This window comes from Theropithecus gelada, chromosome 11 (genome assembly GCF_003255815.1).
Source record: "Theropithecus gelada isolate Dixy chromosome 11, Tgel_1.0, whole genome shotgun sequence".
NCBI classification, from domain to species: Eukaryota; Metazoa; Chordata; class Mammalia; order Primates; family Cercopithecidae; genus Theropithecus; species Theropithecus gelada.
In genome coordinates, this window is record NC_037679.1 from 15007169 (window position 1) to 15029939 (window position 22771).

General features: G+C 46.4%; 1 protein-coding gene across 4 annotated transcripts; it reads left to right on the forward strand.

The window, feature by feature from the left end:
* The first annotated feature begins 181 nt into the window (after window positions 1-181).
* Window positions 182-22281, forward strand: RAB5B (RAB5B, member RAS oncogene family). Of its 4 annotated transcripts, none has more exons than XM_025401410.1 (6): window positions 182-269; window positions 14154-14405; window positions 17508-17659; window positions 18233-18355; window positions 18913-19006; window positions 19671-22281. In XM_025401410.1, exons 2-6 carry the CDS (start codon window positions 14243-14245, stop codon window positions 19784-19786), a joined length of 648 nt encoding a protein of 215 aa, XP_025257195.1. In that variant the 5' UTR covers window positions 182-269; window positions 14154-14242; the 3' UTR covers window positions 19787-22281. The 4 variants fall into 4 exon arrangements, with proteins under 4 accessions (XP_025257195.1, XP_025257196.1, XP_025257194.1 ...); XM_025401411.1 differs by lacking the exon at window positions 182-269 and adding an exon at window positions 286-409 and having other exon boundaries at window positions 19676-22281; XM_025401409.1 differs by lacking the exon at window positions 182-269 and adding an exon at window positions 286-409 and having other exon boundaries at window positions 19671-22278.
* The last annotated feature ends 490 nt before the right edge of the window (window positions 22282-22771 follow it).

Genomic DNA, 22771 nt, shown 5'->3' on the forward strand with positions numbered 1-22771 from the left:
ATGTTTATGAGTCAAAAGGCGGGGTCATGGGGTGTCGAGATTTTATTGGTGGATACATACGCCTGTCGGCACTGTACCGCCCCCTGTCTTCAGGAGCTTGCTCTTTAATGGCTCCTTACCTCGTCCATCTTCGAGGTTTCTCCCTTGCTATTGGTTTGTGGCCCCGCCTGTCGAGTCCCTTGCTCGTACTTGTTGGTGACAGCGCCCAAAGAGACCCGCCTTTCTCCAGAGGATTGGTGGATGAGTGCACATATAGCCCACCCCCGATGGTAGGCGGGTAATCGAGCTATTGGCTGGAGCCCCCGCCCCAGGGCGAGGAGGAGAAGGAGGGGCAGGAGGGTTTGGTTGAGCTGCAGCTGTTTGTCTGTTCGACACAGGCTTGGGGCCGACGGGGGAGACGGAGCCCCAGGTACCGAGCTGATGGACCCCAAAGGGCAGGGGCGGAAGCGCCCAGGAGATGAGAGCAACCTGGCCTGAGAGCGGAGGCGGGTCTGGTCCTAAGCGAGGGGTTAGAGTGGCCCACCGGAGAGGGGAGCAGGGGGCCGGGCTCCGGCAGGCCTAATGGGGGCGCTGAGGAGGGGACTGGGCGGGCTGGGACCCCGAAGTTGGTGAGTCGGGAAGGCGGCTGGGCTGTGGCGGCGGCCAGGCCGAGGGCCCGGCGCTGGAGGCTCGGTGCTTGAGTGAGGGGAGGGGCAGGCCTCATTAAGCAGCGCTGAAGAGGGAGGAGCTGGGGAAAGGGAAAGGGCAGCGGGTGAGGTAAGCCCATTTGCTGGGAGGTGAGGAGGGGTCAGACCTGTCGCCCGAGCCCCGGGGGTGACTGGAGCTGGGTCCCTCCAGAGAGGTTCATTGGAAGGGCCTGAGAAGGGTTCTTAGTTGGAAAGAAGCGTTCTTTTCAGGGAAAGTGCCTATTGTAAAAAGAACTGAGGGTGCTATGGTGTTGAGCTGAGAGAGATTTGGGTTCAGTGAGGGAGAACTGGGGAAAATGAAGAAGGCTGTATTAATCTAGAAGACTAAGGTAGTTGAAGTAATGGAAGCAGGGCCTGAATCAGTTATGGGAGCTTCTGGGAATGCTGAAGGGTGGGCTGGAGGCTCTGGGTCTTGGGAGTACACACTCTTTTGTTCCCTTTAGTATTTAGATGTGGTAATTTGAAGCTTTTTAAAACTCCCAGGGTAGGGATGAAGATCAAAGTAATTTTTTTTTTCCATGACTGTTGGCTGCTCCAAACTCAGCCCCTACACTTTCTCTTGGCTTCATAGCTGGTCTATATTGCGGTCTGTTTCTTAACTTACTGTTTCCTGTCCTATGAAAGAGCCAAGAGTTGGATTGGGGGCATGTTTTGTCCACTTCTTTCCCACTTAATAATGTGGTCTATAGTGAATACCATGTCTCCTAGAACTGAGAATCTATTTCATTATCTACATGGGAAAAGGGCTTAGAGATCCTCAGCCATCAGGAAATCTTCTGATTATAGTTGGTGAAACTTTTGTGGGACTTAGACTTGACTTGGGTATTTCCCAGGCAGGTAATGGAGTTAACAGGTCCGAAACTATGAGGTGATATCACTGAGGAAGAGATTTGGGGAAGAGTGAGAAATTCCATTTCAAAAGCTTGGCATCGCCCCTTGTTCTTTGTCTACTTCAAAAGCCCAGATTTCTGTGCTGTTAAAAAGTTGGGTAAACTATGAAGTATCTGGGGAAGATGGTGAGTAGAGAAAAAGATACAGAGGTGCAGTAGCCCACGTCTGTAATCCCAGCACTTTGGGAGGCTGAGACAGGAGGATCACTTGAGCCCAGGAGTTCGAGGGTACAGTGAGCCACGATCTTGCCACTGCACTCCAGCCTAGGCGACAGAATGAGACCCTGTCTCCAAAAACAAAAAAAAAAAAGAAGAGTGGAGTACCCTCCTCCCTGCATACTTTTAATGGTCTGCTAGCCTTCTTAGTGCCTCATAGATTGGAGCCTATTGGATTTTCCCTTACTGTGCTTCCTCCTTTTCCCCTTCTCTACCAATATATTTTATCACTACATTTCTTTTTTTTTTGAGACGGAGTCTTACTCTCTCGCCAGGCTTGAGTGCAGTGGTGCAATCTCGGCTCACTGCAACCTCCACCTCCCAGGTTCGAGAGATTCTCCTGCCTCAGCCTCCCAAGTAGCTGGGACTACAGGCGCGCACCACCACGCCCAGCTCATTTTTGTATTTTTAGTAGAGACGGGGTTTTACCATGTTGGCCAGGATGATCTCAATCTCTTGACCTCATGATCTGCCCGCCTCGGTCTCCCAGAGTGCTGGGATTACAGGCATGAGCCACTGCACCCGGCCATCACTACATTTCTTAATTACAAAAATAATATGTTCATATTTTAAAATATGGAAGCTGTACAGCAGTTTAAGAAGTATAAATCCTCCCACACATACCTTACTCATATTTCATTTAGGAAGGTCAAGGATCAGAGACAGCAAATCAGACTTATCTTGCTTTGCTTTGGGGGATGTGCCACAAAAGGCAGTTCTGTTTTCATGTTCTCACCAAACTCTAGTCTTATTCTTTCTACAGTTTTCCCTTCTGGGATGATACTCTGTTATTTATTGCGTTCCTTTCACAGTTCATTTTGTCTTCTACCAAGTCCAACAAGCAGAGGGCTGTACTGTGTGTTATTCACCTTCAGTACACATACACACACACACACACACACACCCCCCAAGTTATGTGCTGGGTGTCCTAGGAAATGCCCAAAGAGATGGAACAAAACTTTATGGGGAGAAAGGATCATTTTGTTTGGGACAATTGTTGTCATCTCTGCTAAAGAAAAGAATTTCAGACCCTTATCTCAAATTCATGGTCTCTGGATGTTCATGGTCTCTGCATGTTCACATTACTTGACTATCTCTTTCTTATCCATGATGATGATGGTTCTCCTAAGAGCCCCCTGTATTTGTCTTTCTTTTCTTTTCTTCTATTTTTAAAGACAGAGTCTTGCTCTGTCGCTCAGGCTGGAGTACAGTGTGTGTCTTTCTGTGGGGATCCAAGAAGCTCCAAGCTTATCTGGATTTGAAATCGGTTTTCCTCTAAATCTCAAGAGTCAGAGTACAGCTGGGGCATTTCATATTACCATCTTTTTTTTTTTTTTTTTTGAGACGAGTGTCGCTCTGTCACCCAGGCTGGAGTACAGTGGTACGATCTTGGCTCACTGCAAGCTCCGCCTCCCAGGTTCACACCATTCTCCTGCCTCAGCCTCCCAAGTAGCTGGCACTACAAGCGCCTGCCACCACGCCCGGCTGATTTTTTGTATTTTTATTAGAGACAAGGGTTTCACCGTGTTAGCCAGGATGGTCTCGATCTCCTGACTTCGTGATCTGCCCGCCTCGTGCTCTCAAAGTGCTGGGATTACAGGCGTGAGCCACCACGCCCGGCCAACTACCACCTTATTAATTGAATTTGTCCTTACTGGCTTTAAAAGCCCTCTGTTGGGCCGGGCGCGGTGGCTCAAGCCTGTAATCCCAGCACTTTGGGAGGCCGAGGCGGGCGGATCACGAGGTCAGGAGATCGAGACCATCCTGGCTAACATGGTGAAACCCCGTCTCTACTAAAAATACAAAAAAAACTAGCCGGGCGTGGTGGCGGGCGCCTGTAGTCCCAGCTACTCGGAGGCTGAGGCAGGAGAATGGCCTGAACCTGGGAGGCGGAGCTTGCAGTGAGCCGAGATCGCGCCACTGCACTCCAGCCTGGGCGACACAGCGCGAGACTCCGTCTCAAAAATAAATAAATAAATAAATAAATAAAAGCCCTCTGTTGTACCCAGCCTTTGTATAGTGCCCATCGGAAACCTCAGTTGTTTCCCCCAAGGAACTCTTCTTACCTATCCTAGAGACAGTGTGTAGGGGTGTGTGTGTGTGTGTTTTTAGATTTTCACTCTTGTCACCCAGGCTGGAGTGCAATGGCATGATCTCGGCTCACTGCAACATCTGTTTCCTAGGTTCAAGCGATTTTCCTGCCTCGGCCTCTGGAGTAGCTGGGATTACAGGTGTGCGCCTGTACGACCAGCTAAATTTTGTATTATTAGTAGAGACGGGATTTTGCCATGCCAGGCTAGACTCAAACTCCTGACCTCAGGTGATCCATGCGCCTCAGCCTCCCAAAGTGCTGGGATTACAGGAGTGAGCCACTGCGCCTGGCCGTGTGTATGTGTGTGTGTGTGTGTGTTTTAATCCTATCTAATTTTTCCAACAGTTTTTTACGTCTTAAGAGGGAGTTTAGGAGTAGAATTATCAATAAGGAATTTCATACATAGACCTGGATTTGCAAAAATATATTTGGAGAAGAGAACTTTCCCATTGCCCTTCAAGTCATACCTTACATCTTTGTAAAATTTTTTCTTGGACAATCCGTACTGCATAACATACCTCGTATCTTCTCTTACTTTAACTGAAAGCAAATATTGCTCATTGATATGAATTTTACTTCTGAGAAGCAGGCATAGGGTAGAAGAAGCAAGCATATAGATTGCCCCCTAATCCTAAAGCATTTCAGATTGGAAGGTAACCAAAGTGTGAGACAGTGAACTTACAATAAGGAAATGCAGCAGCCTTCTTTGAGGAAGGATACCATAAAACCCTACATGTTATACTCCCACTTCCCACAAGTCTTTTGGGAAAGATTTAGTCATTGACTGAACAGTCACTGAACTGAAGAAGGAGCTACCCAGGTGAACAAAGTGTGTGTACATTTCTGGGCAAGGTTGTAGCTTTTGTTCGGGGACAGTGGGTACATTTTCAGAGTGTCTCCTGGTTCTGTGGTGTTAATGGCTCCTTTTTTTAAACTTGTGTTTCTCAAGTCAGGAATTAATAGACAGTGGCCCAAAACTTTTGACCATTCAGCATCAACTGAAAATTTAGCGAACTTTGTTTTTAGCCACAGTTGCCTCAGTGTAGGGCCACATATTGGGTGTGATTAGGCCATCTGAGGCATAGTAACGGGTGACAGGAAAAGCAGTTAGCCCATGTGAGTTGCAATAGTACCTTGTGGGCAAGATCCCAAGGGGGCCCTCCATCCAAGGGAGATCACAGAGGGGTCAGGGAGAGAATTGATTCTCTGAGGCCTATTAAGAACATTCCCGCCGGGCGCGGTGGCTCAAGCCTGTAATCCCAGCACTTTGGGAGGCCGAGACGGGTGGATCACGAGGTCAGGAGATCGAGACCATCCTGGCTAACACGGTGAAACCCCGTCTCTACTAAGAAATACAAAAAACTAGCCGGGCGAGGTGGCGGGCGCCTGTAGCCCCAGCTACTCGGGAGGCTGAGGCCGGAGAATGGCGTGAACCCGGGAGGCGGAGCTTGCAGTGAGCTGAGATCTGGCCACTGCACTCTAGCCTGGGCTACAGAGCCAGACTCCGTCTCAAAAAAAAATAAAAAATAAAAAAAAAAAAGAACATTCCCAAATGGGGCCATGTGCGGTGGCACACGACTGTAATCCCAGCACTTTGAGAGGCTGAGGCGGGTGGATCACGAGGTCAGGAGATCAAGACCATCCTGGCTAACACAGTGAAACCCTGTCTCAACTAAACAAAATATAAAAAATTAGCTGGGCATGGTGACGGGCGCCTGTAGTCCCAGCTACTCAGGAGGCTGAGGCAGGAGAATGGCGTGAACCTGGGAGGCAGAGCTTGTAGTGAGCCAAGATTGCACCACTGCACTCCAGCCTGGGCGACAAGAGTGAGACTCCGTCTCAGGAAAAAAAAAAAAAAAAAAAAAAATCCCAAATGGAATTGAATAAGATCTGTCCAGATGGTACAGAAAAGGAGGAGTTGATTGGGGGAGAGAAGTAGAATTACTTAGCCTTAATTTAGGGAGCATTTAATGAGTACCTACTAGGGATCAGGCAGCATGCTGTGCTCTGAAGAAACTCCCTCTTTTAAAGAAGTTCATAGTGTAGCAGAGCAGACAGATACAATTCATATACTGTGATAATGTGACACATACTATTATAGAAATACAGCAGTCTTTATTTATTTATTTATTTATTTTTGAGACAGAGTCTTGCTTTGTTGCCCAAGCTGGTGTGCAGTGGCTCAATCTGTGCTCACTGCAACCTCCGCCTCCCGGGTTCAAGCAATTCTCATGTCTCAGCCTCCTGGGTAACTGGGATTACAAGCCTGTGCCAACATGCCCAGCTAAGTTTTGTATTTTTAGTACAGATGGGGTTTCACCTTGTTGACCAGGCTGGTCTCGAACTCCTGACCTCCAGTAATCCACCTGCCTTGGCCTCTCACAGCGCTGGGATTACAGGCGTGCACCACCATGCCTGGCCAGAAATACAGTCTTACTACTGTGGGACCCTACGGGCCTCTAGAGAATGATTGATTCTGTGGGGGAGAGGGTGATTATGTAATTTCACGGAAGTAACATTTGAGCTTGGTCTTATGAGATATATAGAATTTTCATAGGCAGACAAGTAGGGATGGGCATTCCAATCTTACCTAGGTCAATAATAGGGAGTTTGTACTACCATGTTGATAAAAGGTAAGTATGCTTTTTGCCTCTTGGAGAAATATAAGGGAAAGGGTGGGGGATGTGGAAGGAATCTCATTTAATCCAGTGACTCATTGGGTAACATTGGATCAACAAAATGAAAAGCTGAGCCAAGTGGTAGAACTCTCATTTCAAGATTTTGGTGACTTGGGTTTAAACAAAGTTGGAGAGGGAGATGAAGGTATTTACTGGTTTCTGCTCTATCTTCCCTACTTAGTAAACCTCTCACATTAATTGCAGAGCCCACCAAATCTTGCAAAAGTTACTACTTGTTTTCTTACTGCCTCCCATTGAATTACTTCTATTTGAACTGTCCTGGCAGGGGCTGGTCAAAGACCTTCTAGAAAAGAGTAGTGATGAATTAATTCTTACGTCAGAAGGATATGGGACTGGATCCCAGTTACCAGGGAAGACCTGGGTCTTCTTAATTTGTTTTTAGTCCCAAAGCAAGTAGTTACCTAAACTGAATAGAGGCAGGAACTCTATCCAGTCTAAGCTCTTGATCCTGTCGTGGTGTTCTCTTCACAGTTCAGCATTTCCTGCTTCCTTAAAAAGTATAGTGGTTCCCAGCACTTTGGGAGGCCAAGGCGGGTGGATCACAAGGTCAGGAGATCGAGACCATCCTGGCTAACACGGTGAAACCCCATCTCTACTAAAAATACAAAAAATTAGTCAGGCGTGGTGGCGGGCGCCTGTAGTCCCAGCTACTTGGGAGGCTGAGGTAGGAGAATGGCGTGAACCCAGGAGGCAGAGCTTGCAGTGAGCCGAGATAGCACTGCTGCACTCCATCTCAAAAAAAAAAAAAAAAGATATAGTGGTATAAAAGAGGCAGGAGTACCTGACTAGGAGTCCTACATTTAGTACTTAGCAGTTGGCTGTATGGTAACACTTGACAAGTTGACTAATTTTATTTTATTATTTATTTATTTATTTTTGAGACAGAATTTCGTTCTGTGTCCAGGCTGGAGTGCAGTCTCGTGATCTCGGCTCACTGCTACATCTGCCTCCCAGGTTCAAGCGATTCTCATGCCTCAGCCTCCTGAGTAGCTGGGATTACAGGCGCGCACCACCACACCCAGCTAATTTTTGTAGTTTTAGTAGAGACAGGTTTTCACCATGTTGGCCAGGCTGGTCTCGAACTCCTGACCTCAGGTGATCCGCCCGCCCTGCCCTCCCAAAGTGCTAGGATTACAGGCATAAGCCACCGTGCCTAGCCCAAATTGACTAATTTTGTGTGTCTCAGTTTCCTCACCTGTAAAATACAGAGACTGGACTAAATGACCTCTAGACTGGCTCTGATCTGCCTGACTGACCTTAAGGCTGACAACTGGTACTGGGTTGGACTCCAGTGGCTATATATACCGAGAACTCTGTCTCCGTTGATAGGTGATAGACTTCTGGAGGCTTCATAAGTATTTGGTTTAGGGACTCAAAGCTAACAAGTGGAAGGGGGCTTGAGGAATGGAGTGTTATTCTAGCTGACACTGCTAAGACACCTTTACTGTTATGCCTACTTTGCTGCACTGCTTGGGAGAGCTGCCCACATTAAAGAACATCCTCCATCCCCATCTCCTGCCCCCAGTGGGCTAACCCATGGTCAGGCCTCAACCCTCCCTAGTTAATGGGTCTTTTTTTGGTTTGTTTTTGAGATGGAGTCTTGCTCTGTCGCCCAGGCTGGAGTGCAGTGGTGCAGTCTCGACCCACTGCAGCCTCCGCCTCCCAGGTTCAAGCAGTTCTCCTGCTTCAGCCTCCCAAGTAGCTGGGATTACAGGCATCAGCCACCACACCTGGCTAATTTTTGTGTTTTTAATAGAGACAGGGTTTTACCACGTTGGCCAGATTGGTGTTGAACTCCTGACCTCGGGTGATCTACCCAACTCGGCCTCCCAAAGTGCTGGGATTACAGGCATGAGTCACTGCACCCAGCAGAGCTGCACTTCTAAGGGCAGTTAAATCTGATTTCTTCTCTTCTGAGCTAAAAAGGTTGAAAGGAAGAAAAACCTGCCCCGTCTCCCTTTTTTTTTTTTTGCCTCAGGTTTGAAGGTAATAATTATCATACCACTTGACTGGTTTACCAAAAAAAAAAAAAAAAAAATTGTGGGAAAAAAATCCGAATAGGAAATAAATCAGTTGAATTTTATATGTATTATTTCATTTCTGTACCACCTATCTTTTGAGAGTCCAGCTATTATATTTTTTAAATGATACCCTTATAAACATGATGAGATTAAAGGTCAAAGCTTAGAGGTGGCCCGTTAATTGCTGTGAACAGGGAAGAAGGCAGGACATATTCTTTCTTTTTCAGAGGTGGGGTCTTGTTACATTGCCCAGGCTGGTCTCAAACTCCTGGGCTCAAGTGGTCCTCCTGCCTTGGCCTCCCAAAATGCTGGGATTACAGACATGAACCACAATGTCCAGCCACAACATATTCTTAAGGCTACATATTAGGGTGGGAAGTAGTCTTTTCTAAGTTAGTAGTTACTGATCTCTGAGAATCCAGGGTTGCTTAGTAGCAAGAAAGCTTGCTGACCACATCTGGGCTCCGGCTTGACTTCCCATCTCTGGGAGTTAGTGACAGGGACTTTGCAACTTAGGCGTGTCTGCAACTGTTTCCTGTCTTTACACTCCCCCAGAGCTCAAGTGATATGTTTAGCTATGAGAATTCAGTCCATTCTAACTCCCACATTTTCATATATTGTAGAGTAGTAACATTGAGGCTTAATATTCTACCCCTTGGATCACATGCTTTGAAATACATAAAAATGTGGTGAGGGAGTAAGTTGAAAAAACTAGTAACTTTTTCTGTTGTTTCTTGAGAGTACAGCATATATATGTCACCTGAAGGAAACTTGATCAGCTTATCATCTGTCCTTTTTTTTATTATTATTATGTCACCTGTCTTCATTTATTTATTTATTTATTTTGAGAGATGGAGTCTTGGTCTGTTGCTCAGGCTGGAGTGCAGTGGCGTAATCTCGGCTCACTGCAACCTCCGCCTTCTGGGTTCAAGCGATTCTCCTGCCTCAGCTTCCCAAGTAGCTGGGACTACAAGCATGTGCTGCCTTGGCCAGCTAATTTTTGTATTTTTTAGTAGAGACGGGGTTTCACTATATGTTGGCCAGGCTGCTTTCGAACTCGTGACCTCAGGTGATCCGCCCGCCTTGGCCTCTCAAAGTGCTGGGATTACAGGCATAAGCCACTGCGCCTGGCCTATTCATTTATTTTTTGAGACAAGGTCTCACTTTGTGGCCCATGTTGGAATGCAGTGGCATAATCACAGCTCACTGCAGCCTCAACCTCCTGGGCTCAAGTGATCCTCCCACCTCAGCCTCCTGAGTAGCCAGGATGACAGGCATGTGCCACCATGCCTGGCTAATTTTTTTTTTTTTTTTAGAGACAAGGTCTCACTATGTTGCCGACACTTGTCTTGAACTCCTGGCCTCAAGCAATCCTCCCACCTCAGCCTTCCAAAATGCTGGTATTACAGGTGTGAGCCACCAAGCCGGGCTGTGTTTACCTTTTTAAAGTTTACCATTCTGCTGGTCTGTCCTCTTTTCCTACGAGACAGTGTGTATGAATACCACGTAAATATGAGGTGCTTTAGAAGTAATTCATCCTCACAGATGCCTTAAGCAGCAAGTTTCTTAAATGTATACGGAACTTTGGAAGTGAATTCAAATTCTGCTCTTTGCCACTTTCACCAATTCCATTCGCCCACAAAGATCCTTATAAATGGGGAAGCTCCCAGCACTTTGGGAGGCTGAGGCGGGTGGATCACTTGAGGTTGGGAGTTCGAGACCAGCCTGACCAACATGGAGAAACCCCATCTCTACTAAAAATACAAAATTAGCCGGGCGTGGTGGTACATGCCTGTAATCCCAGCTACTCGGGAAGCTGAGGCAGGAGAATCACTTGAACCCGGGAGGCGGAGGTTGCGGTGAGCCGAGATCATGCCATTGCACTCCAGCCTGGACAACAAGAGCGAAACTGTCTCCAAAAAAAAAAAGAAGAAGGGGTAAGCTGAGGATCAGAAAAACAAATGGAGTGAGTAGCCTAAGATCACAGTGGGTTGTGGCAAAGCAGAGAACAGAACTCGATCTTGCCTGATTCCAGAAACTTTACCAACTCTGCAGGACTGCTTCTGTCTAGGTTGGCTCTCCCCACTTTCATGATAGCTCTGTAACTTTAGTGGCAGGGTTGGAGAATTCTCTGATCCCTGGAAAGCCCATCATTTGGTCCTCATCTGAATTTCGTCCAGAAGTGCTTGAGTAGTAACCATAACTATAGACTGTCCAGAAACTAAACTTATTTCCGTCCCTACTAACCCATCTTTCAGTGTCAGGCCTCTCCAAAGCAGTGTTTATAAAACTCTTTTTTTTAAATGATAACTCATAGTTTTAAAAAATGAATACATAATTTAAAAATAAACTGATTACATTGGGAGACCCCATCTTTACACAAAATAGAAAAAATTAGCCAGGTGTGGTGGAGGATCGCTGGAGCCCAGGAGTTGGAGCTGACAATGAGCTATGATCACTCCACTGCACTGCAGCCTGGGCACCAGAGTGGGACTATCTCTAAAAATTGAAAATAAATTTTAAAATGTTATAATTAAAGATACTCATTTAAATTGAATAAATTTAGCTTTATGAAAAATTTGCTGTATCATCTTTATTTTGATCCTTTCGTCATAGGCCATTGAAAACTTAATCATAAAATGGTACATGTATATCTGGATTTTTAGGACTGACTGACCAAGGGGACTACAGAATACCCAGTAGAATCAAAGTAATTGTCATGTTCCTCTGTATTAATGTAGTCTACTTTGGGACCTTGAATTCTCACCTCTCATTCCTTTGCTAACTTCCTCTTTACCCTTTAGTTCTGTCTCCTTTTTGTTTTTCAGAGACAGGGTCTTCTTCTGTCGCCCATGCTGGAGTGCAGTGGTGCAATCAGCTCACTACAACCTTCAACTCCTGGGCTCCAGTGATTCTGTCACCACAGCCTCTGCTCACTGCAACCTCCACCTCACAGGTTCAAGCAATTCACCTGCCTCAGCCTCCTGAGTAGCTGGGACTATAGGCATATGCCACCACATCCAGCTAATTTTTGTATTTTCAGTAGAGACAGGGTTTCACCATGTTTACCAGGCTGGTCTCAAACTCCTGACCTCCTGATCCGCCCACCTTGGACTCCCAAAGTGCTGGGATTACAGGTGTGAGCCACTGTGCCCGCCTTTTTTTTTTTTTTCGAGACAGAGTCTCGCTCTGTCACCGAGGCTGGAGTGCAGTGGCGCAGCCTCAGCTCAGTGCACCCTCTACCTTCTGGGTTTAAGCAATTCTCCTGCCTCAGCCTCTGGAGAAGCTGGGATTACAGGTATGCAGTACCACACCCAGCTAATTTTTTTTGTTTCTTTAGTGTAGACGGGGTTTCACCATGTTGGCCAGGCAGGTCTCAAACTTCTGACCTTAAGTTATCCACCCACCTCAGCCTCCCACAGTGCTGGGATTATAGGCATGAGCCACTGTAACCAGCCTGTGGCTGCTTTTTAGGAATATATTGATAACAACTAATATTGAGATATATTTTAATAGCTATTAGCACTATGCTAAACACATCTTTCACTTTGTAGCTATGAGGATGGTATTTTTTCCATTTTACAAAGGTAGAAGGTAAGGCTTAGAGAGGTAGAGAAATTCTCTTTATGTCATATTAGTAATGATTAGTAGCTTAATATTTAGCACTTAGTATATATCAAATACTTAAAATACTTAAGTTATTTATATGCATTATCTCATTTAATCCTTACAACACCCTTTTGAAGTAGGTGCTTATAAGGCTGTTACCTCATTTTACAGATGAGGAAATGAATGCACACGTATATTTAGTGACTTGCCCAAGGTTCATAGCCAATAAGTAGAACTGGAAAACAATCCGGAGAATTGGACTCCAGAGCCTGTATTCCTCTGCATTGCCTCCTATATGATTTTCTGTCTTTACTATCTAGTAAGTGGGATTACTGAAATTTTTAAACCCCAGTTTAACTCCAGACCCACTAATCGTGGTGACAAAATAATGTTTCCCCACATATGCCACAGAGTATAATGTCTGTGAAGTCACTAGGATCTGCTTTGGAAAAGCGAAAGATCAATTTGAACAAGCAAAGTACAACTCTCAAGCAGTGCTTAGGTTTGGGAGAGAGGTTTTTGCATGCTCTGCCCATGCTAACTCCCCTTTGAATTTCATAGCTCCTTTCTGCTCAGAGTCAGGATGATGAAATGTATTCAGATTTAGACAATTAGAATCTCAAAGTCCCAACTCTTCTCTCTGTTCCCTGCCCCGCCAGCAGCTTTCTTAGCCCTCTTAGAAGATAGAGGAGTTGATTCAGTGTATTCTTTCATCAAATATTGATCGCTTGCAGACTTATCCCTTATACCATCCTCTGGAGACTCCTGCATGTCTTTAGAAGGTATACCTTTCTCTGCCTCTAATTTGGAGGGCTACAGCTGTTTGGCCCCTTTGGTGTGGAGGGTAATCTAATCCCTAGGCACCAGCAAGACAGCTGCAGGTTGAGAGTAGGTCAAGCTTACTGACTCTTGATAGGCTTTCAGATTTGGAAAGATGGGAGAAACAAAGTGAAAAAAGTTGTTAATGAAACAAAGAGTTGATAATGAATGTGATCTGTTGGTTGTATTTCTCTCCTTCAACCAAAAATGAGAAAGGATAGATTTTCTGGCAATGGGACCCTGGTTAGATCTTTAGAAATGTCCTTATCAGGGAGACCAGTCATATATAAAAGATATATCAGCATCTACCCTTCTGCCCTTAGGAGGGGTGACTCTTATCCCACACCCCTAGAGTGAATCTCTCATTTTGACAGAGAGCTAAAGAAAAAGGAAAAGAAGGCCAGGCATGGTGGCTCACGCCTGTAATCCCAGCACTTTGGGAGGCCAAGGCGGGCGGATCACCCGAGGTCGGGAGTTCAAGACTAGCCTGACCAACATGGAGAAACCCCATCTTTACTAAAAATACAAAATTAGCCAGGCGTGGTGGTGCGTGCCTGTAATCCCAGCTACTTGGGAGGCTGAGGTGGGAGAATTGCTTGAACCTGTGAGGCAGAGGTTGCGGTAAGCCAAGATCACGCCACTGCGCACCAGCCTGGGCAACAAGAGTGACATCTCAAAAAAAAAAAAAGGAAGAGCACAGCACCAGGATGCCAAGGAGATACTGGAGATCTAGGGTACCTGTGGGTGGATCTGGATATTCTTCAGGCCAACTAAAGGCTGATCACTTTGTGTGACTCAAACAAAAAACCTTGAAGATATGGTGGGGAATTACTGGGGAATTAAAAACTCTCAGTTTTCAGTCTCTCTATTTCAGTTCCCTTGGCAGTTAGAGATTATGTGGTAGGGCAGACTCCAGAAGCAGTTCTTATTTTGCTGTTCCCAACTCTTACCACTGAGGGTCAGCTGCCTGGGACCTTCTCAGAGGTATAACCTGTCAATAGCAGATGACTGCAAGAGCTAAGTCCTCATAGGAGCAAGGAGATGAAGAGATTCTATCCTCCTCTGAAAAGCGATTGCAGCTTCAATGGATGTATGTCTAATTCACTTTTTTTTTCTTGCAGGAGTGTTGAAGCCTGGAAATCCCCTCCCCTTCCCCCCCCCTTTACAGCATTCCCCTCCCTCCACCCTTTCCCACTCTGATAATCTGGCCATGACTAGCAGAAGCACAGCTAGGCCCAATGGGCAACCCCAGGCCAGCAAAATTTGCCAGTTCAAATTGGTGCTGCTGGGAGAATCTGCAGTGGGAAAGTCAAGCCTGGTGTTACGTTTTGTCAAAGGGCAGTTCCATGAGTACCAGGAGAGCACCATTGGAGGTGAGTGCCTTGGGGTAAGAGGAGATTGAATGTTTGGTAAGGGTTTTGTCTTTTTTTTTTTTGATGGAGTCTTACTCTGTTGCCCAGGCTGCAGTGCAGTGGCACAATCTTGGCTCACTGTAACCTCTGTCTCCCAGGTTCAAGCGATTCTCATGCCTCAGCCTCCCAAGTAACTGGGATTACAGGTGCACACCATGGCGCCTGGCTAATTTTTGTATTTTTAGTGGAGAGAGGGTTTCACCATGTTGGCCAGGGTGGTCTCAAACTCCTGACCTCAGGTGATCTGCCTGCCTCGGCCTCCCAAAGTGCTGGGATTATAGGCGTGAGCCACCGCGCCTGGCTGGTAAGGCTTTTGAAAAGAGATCTAAGACCTGATTATGGAGCTGGCCCTCTTAGTTGCATTCTTTTCCCCAGAAATGGAAACCCTTTATAAAAACAGAAGCCGGGCCCAGTGGCCCACCATTTTGGGAGGCCAAGGTGGGTGGATCACCTGAGGTCAGGAGTTTGAGACCAGCCTGCCCAACATGGCGAAATCCTGTCTCTACTAAAAATACAAAAAATTAGCCAGGCATGTTCGCGGTTGCCTATAATCCTAGCTACTTGGGAGGCTGAGGCAGGAGAATCACTTGAACCCGCGAAATGGAGGTTGCAGTGAGCCAAGGTTGCGCCACCATACTCCACCCTGGGCAACAAAAGTGAAACTCCATCTCAAAAAAAAAAAAAAAAAAAAATTGCAGTAAAATAGGCTGGGCATGGTGGCTCACACCTATAATCCCAGCATTTAGGAGGCCGAGGCAGGCGGATCACTTGAGGCCAGGAGTTCTAGACCAGCCTGGCCAACATGGTGAAACCCTGTATCTACTAAAAATACAAAAATTAGCTGAGCGTGGTGGCACGTGCCTGTAATTCCAGCTACTCAGGAGGCTGAGGTAGGAGAATTGCTTGAACCCAGGAGGTGGGGGTTGCAATGAGCCAAGATTGCGCCATTGCACTCCAGCCTGGGTGACTAGAGCGAAAATCCGTCTCAAAAAAACAAAAACAACAACAACAACAAAAATTAGCTGGGCATGGTTGCACATGCCTGTAATTCCAGCTACTTGGGAGGCTGAGGCAGGAGACTCGCTTGAACCCGAGGCGGAGGTTGCAGTGAGCCAAAATTGCGCCCGTGCATTTTACCCTAGGCAAAGGAGCTAGACTGTGTTTCAAAAAAAAAATCTGGTAAAATAGAGGCTGGAACTAATGCAAAATACAAAGGGTGTCTGTCTTTCTCATCTTTGCTACCTTTTCCCTGCTACTACCCCAAAATAGGGTGCTAATTCAATAAAGGATCTTTTATGAGAACCTCCATATTATTCCCTCCCCTTGTTATTTTTATTTATTTATTTATTTATTTATTTTATTTTTTTTTTTTTTTTGAGACGGAGTCTGGCTCTGTCGCCCAGGCTGGAGTGCAGTGGCCGGATCTCAGCTCACTGCAAGCTCCGCCTCCTGGGTTCACGCCATTCTCCCGCCTCAGCCTCCCGAGTAGCTGGGACCACAGGCGCCCGCCACCTCGCCCGGCTAATTTTTTGTATTTTTTAGTAGAGACGGGGTTTCACCGTGTTAGCCAGCATGGTCTTGATCTCCTGACCTCGTGATCCGCCCATCTCGGCCTCCCAAAGTGCTGGGATTACAGGCTTGAGCCACCGCGCCCGGCCTATTTATTTATTTATTTGTTTTTGAGATTGAGTCTCCCTCTGTTGCCCAGACTGGAGTGCAGTGGTGCAATCTTGGCTCACTGCAACTTCCGCCTCCCAGGTTCAAGTGATTCTTGTGCCTCAGCCTCCTGAGCAGCGGGGATTATAGGCACGCACCACCACACCCGGCTAACTTTTGTACTTTTAATAGAGACAGGGTTTTGCCATGTTGGCCAGGCTGGTCTCGAGCACCTGACCTCAAGTGATCCACCCGCCTAGGCCTCCCAAAGTGCTGGGATTACAGGCATGAGCCACCATGCCCGGCTGCTTTCCCCTTTTTATTAGTCTTCTTCGAAATGTATTCCTGGACCTGCAGCAGATTAGGTGGAAAAGTAACAGCCAAATAATATTAATAATGATGGGACTTGCCACCAAGCTTTAAAATCTTCTAATTAATTATTATTTTTTTTGGATACTGAGTCTCACCCTGTTGCCCAGGCTGGAGTGCAGTGGTTCAGTGGTTGCCCACTGCAACTTCCGCTTCCCCAGTTCAAGCAATTCTGCTGCCTCAGCCTCCCAAGTAGCTGGGATTACAGGTGTCCACTACCACGACTGGTTAACTTTTGTGTTTTTAGTAGAGGCGGGGTTTCACCATCTTGACCAGGCTGGTCTCGAACTCCTGACCTCAAGCCATCCGCCTGCCTTGGCCTCCCAAAGTGCTGGGGTTACAGACGTGAGCCACTGCGCCCAGCCAATCCTCTAATTAATTCTTTTGTTTGGTTTTTGAGACAGAGTTCCGCTCTTGTTGACCAGGCTGGAGTGCAGTAGTGCCATGTTGGCTCACTGCAACCTCCACCTCCCAAGTTCAAGCAATTCTCTGGCCTCAGCCTCCTGAGTAGCTGGGATTCCAGGTGCCCACCACCATGGCTGGCTAATTTTTGTATTTTTAGTAGAGATGGGGTTTCGCCATGTTGGCCAGACTGGTCTCAAACTCCTGACCTCAGGTGATCTACCCGCCTCGGCCTCCCAAAGTGCTGGGATTACAGCCGTGAGCCACCGTGCCTGGCCCAATATTCTAATTAATTCTTGACGTGACTTTTATCTGAAGCTATTGTGTCTGTCGTTTGTTATTCTCCTATTTTGGTTAGAAGAAAGATGACGCTTATAAGTGCCAGTTCTTCTTAGTTTATGATGTACCCCATTCCTTAGCCAGTGACATTTCTGGCAGGAAGGACTTAGTCAAGGGCAGTCTTAATCCTGGTTCCAAGACTTAAATGTAAGGAGAACTCGAAATCTTTTCCTGTAGCTGAGTATACTGGGTGGTGACTGGTCTTAGTGTGAGGGCAATTATATTTTAAAGGGGAGTGGGATGTTCACATTCATCCTCCCACTTACAGCATCTTCCCCTCCATTCTCTCATCCATAGCGGCCTTCCTTACCCAGTCCGTTTGTCTAGATGACACAACAGTCAAGTTTGAGATCTGGGACACAGCTGGGCAGGAGCGATATCACAGCTTAGCCCCTATGTACTACAGGGGTGCCCAAGCTGCAATCGTGGTTTACGACATTACTAATCAGGTAAGTGAGCAAAGAAGACTGTCCTTGCTGGCCGGGCATGGTGGCTCCTGCCTGTAATCCCGGCACTTTAGGAGGCCAAGGCAGGTGGATCATGAGGTCAAGATGTTGAGACCATCCTGGCCAACATGGTGAAACCCTGTCTCTACTAAAATTACAAAAATTAGTTGGGTGTGGTGGTGCATGCCTGTACTCGGGAGGCTGAGGCAGGAGAATCTCTTGAATCCAGGAGGTGGAGGTTGCAGTGAGCTGAGATCGAGCCACTGCACTCCAGCCTGGGCGACAGAGCAAAACTCAGTCTCAAAAAAAAAAAAAAAAAAGAGGGTCCTTGCTTATGTTTAGAGGAGTTAGATTGGGGCAGGGGGTAGGGGGCAGAAAACGGGTTCTTGAAATAGCAAATAAGAGTACAAATTATGCTTGCAAGTGCTAAGAAGATAGATAATGAATTATCAGAGACCTGTGGTTTCAGTGAGGGAAGACCACCTAGAAAAGGTGAATTTTGAGACTCACTTTAAAAGGTGATGGATATGGATTAGCAGTCATTCCAGCCTACTTATTCTCTTCATGTTTTCCTAGGAAACCTTTGCCCGAGCAAAGACATGGGTGAAGGAACTACAGCGACAGGCCAGTCCTAGCATCGTTATTGCCCTGGCAGGGAACAAAGCTGACCTGGCCAACAAGCGTATGGTGGAGTATGAAGTAAGATGGCCCATGGAGTTCCTCTCTTAACACTTCCTCTGTTCCTGGGACCTTTTTTTCTCCAAACCAGCCCTCTCTGAATTCAAACATCAACTGAGGACATTCATTGTCTCATTCCCCAGTTCTACACCAAGTTAAATACAGCAACACTGTGACCCTAATCACAGCCAGGAGATTTTTAGAGGAGTCAGGAGAAAATTCCAGAGCAGAGGGTTAGGGAAGTACCAGCTGTGGGGGTACCAGTGTGAAAACGGGAAGGAGGGAGCAATTAAATTTGAGGTAAGGGACTATTCAAGTGTCAGAATCCAAAAGCCCCCAACTAACTTACCCTTTCCCCTATAATTAAGCTTTCTGACATTTGTGTGTTGGACTGAGTGGACATGGGGTCATCTTGAGGGAGTTGTCATTAAATTATGCATCTGGGTTAGCTGGCTCGAAGGGGTATTAATTAAGGGGAGGGAACCTAGGATTTTGCCTAGCTGTTGTGCTAGGGAATGGAAAGGCAATACTCATTCCCACCCTATATTCTGAGCACCAATACCCCCCACTCCTTGCAGGAGGCCCAGGCATATGCAGATGACAACAGCTTATTGTTCATGGAGACTTCAGCCAAGACGGCTATGAACGTGAATGATCTCTTCCTGGCAATAGGTAAGGTCAGAACATCCTGAGATCTTCGTTTTTCCCTCATTTATAGGCAAAATTATAGCTAACCCAAATCAAGGATAGGTGCAAGTATCTCCTTTTGCAAAAACTTTAGGTATGGAAATATCTTAACTTTCTGTTGTGACCTCCATCCTTGGCTGCAGCTTTAGCTCCCTTGTCTTCAATGTGTAAGTTTGCTGGCTGGGCATGGTGGCTCAGGGCCGGGCACCATGACTCATGCCTGTAATCCCAGCATTTTGTGAGGCTGAGGCGGGCGGATCACGAGGTCAAGAGATAGAGACCATCCTGGCCAACGTGGTGAAACACTGTCTCTACTAAAAATACAAAAATTAGCTGGGTGTGGTGGCGCATGCCTGTAGTCCCAGCTACTTGGGAGGCTGAGCCAGGAGAATCACTTGAACCTGGGAGGTGGAGGTTGCAGTGAGCTGAGATTGTGCCACTGCACTCCAGCCTGGCAATAGAGCAAGACTTCGTCTCAAAAAAAAAAAAAAAAAGTTTGCCAACAGTGAACCCTCCCATCTTCAGAACATTCTTTTAATCTCCCAAATTCTCCCTTTCCCCAACTCAGTAGCCATTTTTGGGGGGTGGGGGCAGAGGGGTAGGGAAGTAAAATCTACCATACTTTGTTCTCTTCTCTTTTTATCTGTAGCTAAGAAGTTGCCAAAGAGTGAACCCCAGAATCTGGGAGGTACAGCATGCCGAAGCCGGGGTGTGGATCTCCATGAACAGTCCCAGCAGAACAAGAGCCAGTGTTGTAGCAACTGAGGGGGTGGCTAGCAGCAAACAAGTATGGAGCTAGCACGAGAGCTAAGAAATAACCTCCATCCCTACCCCTCAGCACACAGCCCCTACGGTAACAGCACACTGAGCCCTGGCTCCCAAGGGCTGCCTCCTGACAGCTCCGTCATGGCACTTTTTAACGCTTCAGCAACCAACACCAGGCAGCTGTTGCCACTGGCCTCCTACCCCCTACTCTGGGGCTTGGGGGTCAACTCCCCCCAGGACTTACCTTCCAAAACAAACTTTCTTCACTTTGTATTATAGGTACAAGACAGCGACTTACTTATCTTTTCTCTTCCTCCTTAGTGTTCCTCCCCATTTTTTCAGAAAACACTTCTGACTCCTGTCCCTTCCCCTTCTGCTTTTGGTCAATCCCTGTTCTTGATCCTCTTTTCTCCTCTCCCCAGGATGCAGAAAGTGGTGAACCCAGGAGCTGAGGAAGGAGGTTTCCAGTTCATTTACATTAAGGGCCCTGGGGGAGAATAAAGCTCAGAGCAGGAGGGAGTAAGGAAACATTTCCTTTTTGTTTTTATTTGGTTGGAGTTTTTCATATTTGAAAACATTGTGGTATCCATGAGTTGGCCTTGTGGAGGGTGTTCCTAGGCAGAGGTGAGAATGAGGAGGCAAGCTCTCAGGCACCAGGCAGGAGGTGCCTTGTAAGCAAACTGGGCGGAGGTGGAGGTTCAGTGTCATCTGTGGCTCTGTAACTCTTCAAAGGCCAAGTTTCCCCTCACGCAGCCTCTTAGGTAGTGTTTCCCCTATCATGGGGATTGGACCCCAGAGTCCTCCAAAGAATCTTCACTGGTTGCCTGCATCTTTGGCTCTGCTGTGATCTGATTGGAGGAGGGACAGTTTCTGGTACCCATCCTCTGATTTATACATATGCATTTTTTTCCCTCTGGCCTTTAGATGGCCTCAGCCCCAGCCACCATATGCCCCTGCAGTTTGCACTTTAATTGATGGTAGTTCAGTTGGGGTACTTACTTTATGGAAGTTTTGATTGATTTACTTCCCCTCCCACCTTCTTAATTCAATGAAATCTGAGGTTAATACGAGGTTTGAGGAGAGGTTATAGATAAAAGTACCAGTGGCAGCTACTCAAGTCCTATCTCCACTGTTAGCTTCCTCCAACTCTAATTCTTAACCTATATTCTTGCCAACCTAACTATTGAGTATAGGTTTGCCTTTCCTGGAGAATTAACTGAGCAACTGGGGAGAGTCTCAGGATAGCACAGGCCAAGGTAGGGAAATAAAAATGAGGTCAGGCAAAAGGGAGGAGTTTTCTCTCCTTTCCCAGGTTTCACACTCAATTTGATATCCATTACCATGTCTTTTCTACTTCCTTGTAAATAGGTATGATCTTTATTCCCACTGTACAGTCTGTTCTATCCTCTGCCTCCCATCAGGCCCTGTTTCTTTTCCCTTTTGTTAATATCTTGAATTTAGTCCCTCCATCTTTAATCTCCCCATCCCTCCCCACCATGCAACCAGTGGTTTAATCCATGTACCACTAGGGGCTAGTACCACAGAGGCCTCCTGTGGTGCCCTCATATCATACCACCTGTTCCTGTGGACAGGGAATGACCAGCACTGAAGGTACCTTACAACTGGCTCATAGTATCAGAGGACTCCTTTCTGAATCTCTAGTCTCTCTTCATATCCCTTATCAGGTGTTTTAAGATGTCTCTGAGAAGCCATCAAGGCAAAAGAGAACTTTAAGTTCCTTGTTCCAGCCTAGAGTTTTGGGAAAGAAAGAAAGAGAAAGGAAAGGTCACAGTGACCTAGGATTGGAACCTTTTTGCTGTTCTGGCTTGCAGACTACCTTCTATCCCACAACAGCTGAGAAATCTATGAAGCTGAGATTCTGAAGGACCCAGCTTAGTTTCTTCCACTTAGGCCTCAATTCCCTTCCTTTTCCAGGGGCAGCCTTAGTTCCCATGGCCCTGAAACACACACATTTCCCCCTTCCTTTCCCAGAAGCCACTGACCCCCCCAAAGCACCCAGTGCATCTATTTTACAAGTGGAAGAACTAGGATGGCTTTCTAAAGTCTCCTAGAAATGAAGTTCTTTCTCTGTGCAGCTTTCCCCCATGGAGCAGAGTGAAGATGTTTCATTGTCTTGGGGCTGGGAAACCACTTCCCCAGGCTTCTCCCTCCCCCACCCCCATAGGAAAAGGATTTGGCCTTAGCTTCTGGGCCTATCGGCTGCCTTCCCTCTACTTCCTACCACCTCTTCTGCCTTCCTTTGAGCTCTGTTGGGCTTGGGGATCTTAGTTTATTTTTTTGTATTATTTCCCAGCTCATTTTTTTCTTCTGGTCAGTTTTTTAAGGGGGGGTGTTTTGGTTTTTTGTTTTTGTTTCGCTTCTAAGAAAGCATTTGCCTTTCTTCCTCTCCCAACATAACAATCGTGGTAACAGAATGCGACTGCTGATTTACCGATGTATTTAATGTAAGTAAAAAAAGGAAAAAAAGAAAAGGGCATTGGAGTGTTGCTTGCTTTTTTTTTTTTTTTTTTTTTGCTGTTTGTCAGGTACTAGGAATTTGGAAGAAAGGATACCCGGTAATGTTTTACTGAATCAGAAACACACCTTGCCCTGCATCTTGATACATCCTTATTCCCTTTAATCTTTTCTTAAACATCTAGTTTAGAAAATAGCCCTTCTATTGCTATTTAATCACCCCTATTCTAAGGCCACTAGATTGTTCATCAAATCAAACCCTATTATATCTTTTTAGGTCCTCATAATGGAATGTATATGTGTAGGGTGTGGTCTATGGATCTTTGGGTCCACTGATGAGATTGGAGGGGGGTGCTATTTGAAGTAGTATACAAAAATGTATGTGCTTTTTTTTTTTTTTTTTTTTGTTTGAGACGGAGTCTCTGTCGCTAGGCTGGAGTGCGGTGGTGTGATCTTGGTTCCCAGCAATCTCCACCTCCCGAGTTCAAGTGATTCTCCTGCCTCAGCTTC

What these genes read in the sequence shown, in the direction of transcription:
- RAB5B (XM_025401410.1), top strand. Translation starts at nt 14,243, where the DNA reads ATGACTAGCAGAAGCACAGCTAGGCCCAATGGGCAACCCCAGGCCAGC. An exon ending in CCAGGAGAGCACCATTGGAG is followed by an intron (nt 14,406 to 17,507) that starts GTGAGTGCCTTG and finishes TCTCATCCATAG; the next exon opens with CGGCCTTCCTTACCCAGTCC. An exon ending in TTTACGACATTACTAATCAG is followed by an intron (nt 17,660 to 18,232) that starts GTAAGTGAGCAA and finishes ATGTTTTCCTAG; the next exon opens with GAAACCTTTGCCCGAGCAAA.